The sequence below is a fragment of the Toxorhynchites rutilus genome, chromosome 1, assembly GCF_029784135.1.
Source record: "Toxorhynchites rutilus septentrionalis strain SRP chromosome 1, ASM2978413v1, whole genome shotgun sequence".
Taxonomy (NCBI): Eukaryota; Metazoa; Arthropoda; class Insecta; order Diptera; family Culicidae; genus Toxorhynchites; species Toxorhynchites rutilus.
The window spans coordinates 3979933-3990470 of record NC_073744.1 but is presented as its reverse complement, the minus strand read 5'-3'; the positions used below and the strand labels follow the sequence as shown (position 1 = coordinate 3990470).

The 10538-nt window shown below is 38.4% G+C and overlaps 1 protein-coding gene across 1 annotated transcript in view; it reads left to right on the top strand.

The window, feature by feature from the left end:
- Window positions 1-10538, top strand: part of LOC129776320 (endoplasmic reticulum aminopeptidase 2) — a 30143-nt gene continuing 19605 nt past the window's right edge. The window contains exons 1-2 of the mRNA XM_055781901.1: window positions 1-882; window positions 949-1227. Of these exons, the coding sequence (XP_055637876.1) occupies window positions 1116-1227 (112 nt within the window). The 5' untranslated portion in view covers window positions 1-882; window positions 949-1115. The remainder of the gene's footprint in view (window positions 883-948; window positions 1228-10538) is intronic.

The following is a 10538-nucleotide window of genomic DNA, read 5'->3' as shown; positions in this document are numbered from 1 at the left end:
CCAACCGAACAATCGTCCCAACAACAGGCTCATACAGACTCCGTCGAGCAGAGCTTCACATGTTGTGTTTTCCTGGCGGACGAAGCAAGCGGCAAGTTAGCAAGAAAATTTCCCGAGTCTGTGTGCTCATGAGACAATGCTGAAAAATCTAATTGAGATTGGAAAAACCTGTCAATCGTATCAGTGATCGAGTGTCGTGAAGTGAACCCCCCATTTACTAGCTCTCTTCTGCAAGGACCTTTTAACTTATCAGTATTTTCGCACAATTTTTCATCTCGCTGCAAATGCGTATATTAATAGCACACATAGCAGAATCTGGAATTCGCTGTCCAGCCTCCATTCATCTTCTGAGCGCGCTTGTCGATGTGTATCGCTATTAGACGAGAACGAGCCTAGAGAAAATGGTGCCGTTGGGATATTTTGACGTGAAAGTTAAATGTAAAATTTTGAACGAAACCGCGGGTGGTTATTTTTTAAGGCAACAAAAAACACGTTAATATTCAGATCAGTGCGCGTGTATGGGTGTAGTGGAAAATCAACAACCTTTTTTGTGTGTGGACCAGAGTGCTCCTTTTGGAAAGTGTATTATGTACCCATCTCTAGGGAATCGATGTGCCTTTAACATTTTTAATCGGTCCATTTTCGAAAATCAACCGTAGAACAACAGAAGTAACTTGAGCTCCCCTCTGTGGTATCTATTATCCCTACCCGCTTTTGAAATGGAAGCTAGCTCTATTTTGTGTGTAGCTTAGGATCTATCTTTGAGCAGAAAATGAACACTATATTTCAGTCTTTGACATAGCTGCTTATCATTGTGCATCTTTCGAAGTAATCATCATATCAAAAACTATATCTCAGCTTAAACCAATATTATACACAAATGTGAGTATGTTCTGTGAAAAATCGCCCTCCAGATCTGTTACCGATTCGTTTGCTGTGTGTTTTCAGAATCATCATATCGACGACAGTTTATATATACAAAACCACAAATTTTATCACATTACGCTACCAGTGTCACCGAAAGTGTGTAGAAAATAAGCGACAGAAATTAACGAACAACAAGTGGGCCAAAAGTTTTTTTAAGCAAGTAAGAAACTTACAAAAATCCACCTAAGATGAAGCGTCGGAATGACTACAAAGTGGCCATGGCCGAAAGTATGGAGCTGGAGCCCCTCGGAGGAATGGAGAAGGCGTCGGAAAGTAAACGCAACGGAATTAACAAATATGGTAAGTGCGTGGATAGAAGGAAGAAAAAAACAAATCCGGAAAATATTTCCACTCAGTGAGCGGTCTTTTATCAGTTGTTTTGGCACCCCCTTTCACTAACCATCCCAATATTTTCCCCATGCAACCAAAGCAAGCGGGGTTACCAGAGCGTCGGCATCGGCTTCGGTGGCAGGCGGCTGTGACCATGGAAACACCGCCGCTAGCATTAACGAGGGAACGGAATTGTTTTCCTCCCTAAGCAAGCAAATCGAACCGCTACTCTCGTCGTTTTTTTGGCGGCTCGTTTTTCCCTCACACAGAGATGTCGAGCTATTTTTTGGGTTTATAATTTAATATCACAATGTGCTCGAGTATGTGTGTGCGAGTGTGTGAGAGACAGAGGGAATATTAAAACGGGAAATTGCGCTTCCTTTGGCTTGTTGTGTACTTTAGCGAACGTGAGCGAACGTGAGCTATGGGAAATTGCATTACTCGAGGGGGCTTTTATCAATTAAAATCGCAAACAGTGAATATCCGGCCCGCTTAATAGCGCTTCATACGTAGCAAAGGATGATTTGATTTCACCGATAGTTGAGTGATCACAGGATGTGACATTTTTCAGTGTATGTTTGCTATCAATAGCATCCGGGAATTATCGATATACATTTGAGTCGCTTTTTACGCGCGGGATACGTGCCGCATGGAAGAAAACCGCGTATATTCCGAAATTCGCTCAAAAAATTATAGGAGGTTGTGTTCAAGACACGACCGCATTGTTGACGTAAAACTACGCTGTGGTTTAGTTCAAGTCGCTTATTTATAACTGCGGATATTATTTTATAATGCAACGAAAATTTTGAAATAACCATTCTATCAGTTTGGTTGCTCTGAAATGTTTTTTTTTAATTGTAGAATCATTTAATGATTCATTCTTGTGCTCGCAGAACAATACTTTGCTCGAGATAAGCGCAACTGTCATCCTTAGTGGAGAAAGTTTTGCTTCTGGCAAGCGAAGCCAAATCACATACAAAATTCCAGAACGACATTTACTTTCTTGGTGACTAAATAAACGAAATAAACTCTATCTGTTAATCTCAACAACCTTGAAAAGAGTAGCACTACTTCATTATGATTAAGATTAGCGCAAATGCAATCCTAGTTTTGCCCCCCAAATAATTTTTTGGTGCACAACCGTAACACCTGCTTCACCATAGCGTTGCATTTATGACAGAAAACAAACAATGTTAACTGCTTGGAAAAAGGCTGAACATTTGCCTCAGCAGAGATTCATTACTAATACCCTAGCGTTAATATTTCCCTCCCGCTATCTTCCCTCCTTGTTTATATTTATCATTACGACTGCATAATTTGCAACACAAATCAATCGGCAATCATAGCATAATAAATAGGCGATTGTTGCATCGTTACAGGGCCAATGTACACGGGAGCAGATACAAATGGGGTTTCAGCGTAGCGAAGATGTACTATTTTTACGTACGGGTTATGAAGCACGCACGTACGCACACAAATATCCATATATCGATGGGTTGAAGCAACTAAATATACACACACTTATCTCCATTCTGCGCTCTGCTCAACAGAAGCCCTATCTGTTAATATTGCCATTCTACATTAGCTTAGCTATCATCCTTTGTGGAGAGAGTTTTCCTATCGTGATGTGAAATCAAATCACTGACAAAATTCTAGAACATTTATTTTCTTGGTGAGCCGACGATAGCCTAGCTTGATGATTCCCCACACAATAGTGTAGCTCAGAACCCTAATGCAATGACGTCAGTTTCATGCAATGATTGCAATGCTAGAGACATCAGCGAGTGAGTAATTTGGTCGCGTACACAGCTCAAACCGAAACGAAGATATGTGATGACACAAAACAAAGAAGAACAAGCGATTGTCATTGCTTTGAATACGATACTGAAAGTTTGCCTTCATTCCTTGCTTGAGACCTTAAACTTCTTCAGTTCATTCGTCTCTAACCTTCAAAAAGGCCCTTGGAAAATTTTACTTTATCCATCATATTACTCCTCCACCCCCATTGCCTTGAGAAAGACATTCGATTCCTCGCCGTCCAGCTCGCCCAGCAACGATGTTGTTCAGTCGATTTGCCCACGAAGAATGAAAGTTTTCCTCAGCAAGATCCACTGTTTATACTCTAGGTAAATACTCCATTTCGGACTTCTTCTTTTCTTTTGTTCACGGAGACTTTACATCTTACGATTTCCCCTTCGTTGCTCGTTATTGACAGCTCTGTTCGGGAAAGCACACAAATGGACAGAACAAATGTATGAGGAAATGAGAATGCTTCCGATTTTCATCAATTTAAACCATATACAGACTATGGGATTGTAATGAATAGCATATCAAACAAATCTTAGGGAATTCGTTTCGTTTGGCGTTTGGTTCACCAAAAACCGTTCGCGGCAAAAATAGTTATTAACGTTAACTTTTTTTCATAAAAACGTGACCTATTTTCTGATTTGGCACCCTTAATGAAAGTTCTACGTCAAAAAAAAAACCGCGTAAATATAAACCGTGTAACGGGCGGTCTCCGATTATTCCGCGGACACTTTGAGACAAATGGTTTGGCGATCCTGCCAGGAGCGAGAATTGAACGGGATAGTCGGAAACCGCCTTGAACCGGAATATTTTCAGGGGCTCTGCGTGGGAACTGACACTAAGTGACACTAAGTGACACGACCGCATAAACGTGTATGGCTCGGGATGATCGTATGGGTACAAAAGAAAATGGAAAGAAATGCGGATTGGGACGACCGTGCGGTGTAAAAATGGAAGTAAAAATATTTGTGGATCGGGATGACCACGCAAAACAAGTACGGCTCAGGACGACCGTATAAAAAAGATAATGATAAGAGCGCGGATCGGGACGATCGTGCTGCGTTAAAATGGAAGTAAAAATATTTGCGGATCGGGACGAACGTATGATAAGAGTGCGGATCGGGACTGCTTCCGTGCTGTTTCAAAATGAGAGAAAGATTATTTGTGGATCGGGACGACCGTGCAGAATAAGTACTGGCTCGGGACGACCGTATAGAGAACAGAACTGGACTCGATATTTTGATAGTTAAACGTCATCAATTAGCTAATACAACCCAAAAGTGGTTCGAATGTTTTCTGTGAAGGAAAATACACTGAAACAAAATCCACATGAATTTGTTTTTTCGTCCTTTTTTTTATTCAATTCTTTTTTCGGAGAAGAGAGAAGATGTGTGGCATGCCTAGTTCTGGCAACATGGGCATCGTCAGTTTAGCGATCAAGTGGTCTGGGCACTCGGCACACAGATGGTATCCACGTAAAAAAACGCATTCACTGTGCTTAAGTAGGAAAAAGATAAACAGTGTTTTTTTATTTATTGTAAAGCTAGTCGATGACGCAGACATCGGCTAGCTTAGCATCTTTTCGCCTTAGATTGAACATGAGAGAGCAGTATTACACGCTACACATGAATGCCAAAATTATTCTCATCCAGACTGATTCGAATGCTGAATATGAATAAAATTGGTGAGTTGGGAAAATATTATTGAGATCAAGCCATAAATAATATTGAACAGTTATTTTGAAAAATCTGTAAAATTGTATGAAAGCCTGAAAAATCTGTAATCTGTATCTACAGATTTCCGGTTTCAAAAAGTCTAAAAAATCTGTATAAAAACAGATTATTCTGTAGATATGGTAACCCTGGTTCAAACCCCATACATCTCTGCTGCTCTGTCTCGAGATGTTGGTATCATAAACATGGACGCCTTGGACGGGGCTGGTTTTTCAGTTCCAAATGTTTCGATGCAATTGGTTTTTTTTTTGAAAAGTTGTGCGACAAGTTGTTGCAGTTGTGCAAGAAGCCAGAACTTCACTCTGAGTCCCCATTCGTTTTCGAGATGGTTATCGTTCTTTGACATAGGACTATGTCTTTGATTTCTATATAGGGGGGTAACTACGAAAAATGTAACGATTTTTAAGAGTTTTCAAACGCATATTACACAAAATCATTATCGTGACATATGTTGTGTTATATACCATTGGATAGGAAATTTATCCAGAATTTTTCTGGCTCAAGACATGAACAGTGAATATAGTAAAAAAAAGTCGAGTTCGACAATTCAAATGGGTATGTTTTTTTTCGATTTTACTAGCCTCGTTTTCCCCCACAACGCAACGAGCTATCTTTTTGCCTACAATTGGGCGTTAGCCCATAATGTGATTAGTTGCATATTATGAATTATTCTCGATTTGCCGGTAATAGGCATTTATCAGTTGTCAGAATCAATGAAGGGATGATTTAGGAATGATCTTGAAGATGATATTGGATGATTTCATTCTATACTCTCCAAAGATTTGACGAGAACCTGGCTCAAAAGGTTGAACGTCGATAGAAATTTTATTAGATTGATGTTCAGGTTGTTGTCCAATCAATTCACGTTTAACGTGTAGGTCTTGCTACTAACAATTTATGGAATTGTGGTCCAGGATGTGATTATATCGAGCATGTTTTTTGGTTGTGTAGAAAATGCAACATTCAATTCCTACACACAATCACAGTTCTATGTCAAGAGTGCGTCCGTGCCTCTAGGCCCAGACCCATCAACTTTTTATTTCAAAAATCAACCGACGCGCTTACAAGTTTTGTTTTGGGTAGTTCAAAAAAGGTTTCAGCTCGAGTAGATACTTTCAACGTTTTCAAGTTTATTTTTGCTGATAAGTTTGCTGGATAACTTCTTATCTAACGAGAAAGTTGAAACGAGTGGATTATATCTGTAATATAACCGCAAGGTAGACGTAGGACTACCACTGTCTCAGTAATCAGTTATTTGAAATTGCATCTGAATTAATTCCCAATGAATGAATGAATGAATATTTTTAAAGACTGCCGAGTTTTTCTTGTTAGTGTATGGGTGGATTAGTATAAGTACGGAATTGTTATGACTCTTTCGAACGTTCTGGTGGTCTTGGTGGTTTGGGTGGCTGTGTTAAAGTAAATGAAGATATTTGATACATGATTCATTTTGTTTTCGTGAGAATAATACGAGAGATTGTTCATGGCCATTCCATGCGAAAGTAGAGTAGAGACTGATGCTTATGGATTGCATCACGGAACACCTAGTCGATTGCGCAAATGTGTCCTTCGTTGGGGCGCAATCTCTAGCAAATAATTTTGAAGTTTTTTTGAAATATTATCTAGTTTTTTATATGTGTGCTTCAGTTTTACTAAAAAAATATATGAGAATATAAAATTTAAATATAAAAACGACTGGCACAATGTACAGATAGGTTAAAAGTAGTGTCCTTCAAAACGAAGGAGAATATTCGTCAAGAAATGTCCTAATTCTGATGTGTGGCCGTAAAACAAAGAGCGCATGCGTTCTGGTTGTTGAACGTAGTTTGACTTTGCACCTGCACAACACAATCCTGGTTCCCTAAGTTAGTTGTAGTCATTTGGAAAGTGGTGCGTTGTAATTGAACATTCACTGCACTATGAAGAAGATTTCGACGATTGGTGTTCAAAATGGTGTTGAGTGTTTTCAATATCGAGCGTGTAATGATGAGTTATAGATACGAGCAGAATTTTTGTTTTATATAACCCTGGGCTGAAAAGTTCATAAGGTTGACGTCTAGATGGCGCCTCTTGCAAAAATCTACATGAAGCAACATCTTTCAATAGATACGTGTCAAAATTTGACAGCAATCGGTCGATTGGTTCGTGTGTTGCAGCGTTGAGAGTGAAGCAACTTTTGTTATTATAAAAAAATGGAAAAATCCGAATTTCGTGTATTGATAAGGCATTGCTTTTTGATGGAAAAAAAAGTGCAAACCAAAGCATGGCTTGACAAACGTTATCCGGACTCTGCTCCAGCAGAGTCAAGTCGCCGAAGAGTTATTAATCCTTTCACTACGAGCGTCGTCTATAGACGACATCCGCGCGATGACCTGTGCGTACGACCGTCGTCTACAGACGACATCAGGGTGATACTGCATATTGATCACACCGATGTGATATGCATACTTTTCGGCGCAGTGCTCCATTCAGCGGTAGCACTCCGACGGAGCACATTGCCGTAGTGAAAGGTTTAACGTTCGAAACCGTGCACTACAAGTGTCACGTTCTCGTTTCCGAAAGATTGAACTTACACCCCAGTCAAAAACAAGCAAGAGTACTTGGAAAACGCGTTAATCCGTACACTCGTGACAAAGAGGTGAATTTCATCAAACAGAACCTCGATTCATAAAATAAAAAGTCACAGGAGGGTTGTGTCTGAGACACGACCGCATAGTTGACGTAGGATTCCGTTAGACTATATGTACATTTTGGATATGTTTGAAGAATTAAACTCTTTGATAATGATATGGTGACCTTGAAAAGGGCCGTTTTGTTTGGAAAACTACACCTACACCACCTCCAATAATTTTTGATGGACAAGTTCTTGAATATGCCGATATACAGGGAAACTTCGATATAACGTATCCTCGATATAACGTCACTCGATATAACGTACACATTTTCAAAGTGTAAAGGAAAAAAAAAATTCATTATTTTTTTTTCCTGATAAAACAATGAATTATCTGTATTGTGATGCTAAAACAAGTGTTGTACCTTCAATCAATCTCGAAATACAGCTGGCTAAATGAATCAAGCTTTAATCAACAGTACGAAGGGAAACATTATGAGAAAGGCTGGCTTCGTCTTCTGATTGAAGTTATTCATTAACTTTACGAAAACAGCAACACAATAATGTATTATAGACTACGTTTGTGAGTACTCTATTATGCTTCGATATAACGTACAATTCGATACAACGTACACTTCTGAAAGTGAAATGTACGTTATATCGAAGTTTACCTGTATGTTATATTTACATCTAATTTGTCATAAGATGTTTTCATCAATTCTCAATGTGGTAAGATCTACGGCGCCTTAAAACGTTTGAATTTAGTGACTAGGCATCCACGAAAATAAAGTTATTCAAGTCGTTGATTCTTCCTCACTCATTATATCATATTCCTCATTCTGCCGCACTCAACAGACTAAGAGTTGCTTTGAATTCATGTGTAAGATATGTCTACAATTTATCGAGATATTCTGGTGTTTCACACTTACATAGTACTTTATTAGGATGTAGTTTCAATTTTATTGGTATCGAACATGCATAAACGTTTTCGAAATTGTTAAAAGTTGCGTGCCACAGTACCTATTTGAACAACTTCAGTTTATGAGAAACACGAGAACCATGAGTTTTTGAATACCACAACATTCATCTGTTTACTATGGGCAATCAATGTTAGTGAGAGGTGTTATATATTGGAATCGCTTATCACCTGCTCTTAAATCGTCTATAACTTTTTCTAGCTTCAAAAAGGGTCTACTCGGGGAACTTGATCGCATGCAATAAAGGATTTGCTCGAAATAAATTCAAATTCAAAATTCAGGAACTTGTTATGATAATTTGTAATGATATGTTTATTTTATTATTACATGAATAAAAATCAAATCAAACCAAATCAAATAAAATAAAATTTAAAATTTATTTGCTAGAACTAATCGTACTTTCTCCTTACTCACCTTACTTTCAATATAAAAAATGGCCCCAACTTGCATATATGTGCTATGCCGATTTCCCCCGGGCACCTTGGTTTTGATGTCTCTGTTAGAAAACACATTTCGGCGGGAACGAAAGCTCCCCTTACTTTTATGTATTTGCAATGCCAATTTCCCCCAGGTAGCTCGGTTTTGATGTCTCTGTTAGGGAACCGCCGCATGCGTCGTCAATTTCGACCAATCAGATGTGGGTACTTCCGTTAGGATAGGGGTTGATCCTAACGTCAATTGTTCGATAGTTAGTTTCATAACATATATTATTTTATTCAAAATAAAAATTGGTTATGGAGTACCGAAATCGATTGACGCAAAAATTTCATCAATCCGTCATGAAATGACTGAGCAATAGGCGTTTGAAATTGGACAATTTTCAAGATGTGTTCGATTTTCGATTTTCAATTTGTACCCCAATATGTTCCCGAAAGACGTAATCCTACGTCAAAAACTGGATAAGGATCATTCGTTGAAACTCGATGAAGTTATTTTTTGTAGTGTGGCAACGCTTGATTGCGGTTATGCTCTGTATATATATGGAATCGTTGGGAAGTCCTTTTTACCCGACGAGAGTAAAACATCGGGAGAAGAAGTACGCCCCCTCCCGAAGTGTCGGAATTTGAATAGACCATTGGTGATGTGAATTTTCATCCCTGTTGTGAAAAATATGTATAGGGTAAATGATCTTGGTTTGTCCAGTCGAAAATATGATCATGGTTTGCCCACTTTTTTGAATGCTCTAATTCAGCGCTCCTGTGTCAAATAAGGCCTTCGAATGTTTCGAAACATATAAATGAAATTGCCTTTTACATGATTTATAGTAGTTTGATAGTATATTTTTACGAAATCACATGTTTTAAAGGATTATAAAATACACCTTCTATTTGTGTCAATGCGCCCCTCATTCGAGCTAACTTTTAATCGATCACCAGATGATTATTTGGCACGTATTCAGACCTTTTCTGGATTACAACACTTATAAATATTGTAAACATCATGCTTGCTCACCATTTGTATCGGATTTACATAGCTAAACCATTAAATTAACGCATTTTGATGAACTCAATTCTGATCATGAGTTGTCCAATTCAATAATGTTGTTTTGTCCACATGATTTCTATGGCAACCGCTTGGCGCGCTGCAGTTTGTTTATGTTTGTTTATGGTGTGCTTCGCGCATAGCAGAAGTATGGTTTTTCTGTGTTGATCGTGTTGAGGTGAACACTTCTAAAATGCCCAAGAAAAGGCAATATTCTGAAGAAAGCCTAAATTATGAATGAATCAATATGATGACAGTAAACTCAAGCAATGATAAATGCAACATCTAATTGTGAATTCGAATGTTTTCATTCAAAAAAGGAGATTTATAAAACCGGACAAACCATGATAATTTTTTTGGGCAAACCATGATCAGAGGTGGTCAAACCATGATCATAATTCTTCTTTAAGGCAAATCGTTAAAAAACATAAAAATTTGAATAATTTCAACATCTTATGGTAGTATTAGCAACTAGAGACTTGGGGCTTTTCAACAAACCCAAACTCGTATCGATTATGTGTGATTTTCATGAAGAAAAATCGATTTGCATTTACTAGTTGCGTAAAAGCACCCCAAATTGGGCAAACCAAGATCATTTACTCTTCTGATGCACTTCATTCTGACGATATGATCGTACCAAAGTAGGTTCAGAAGCTATGGTAAGTATGCACT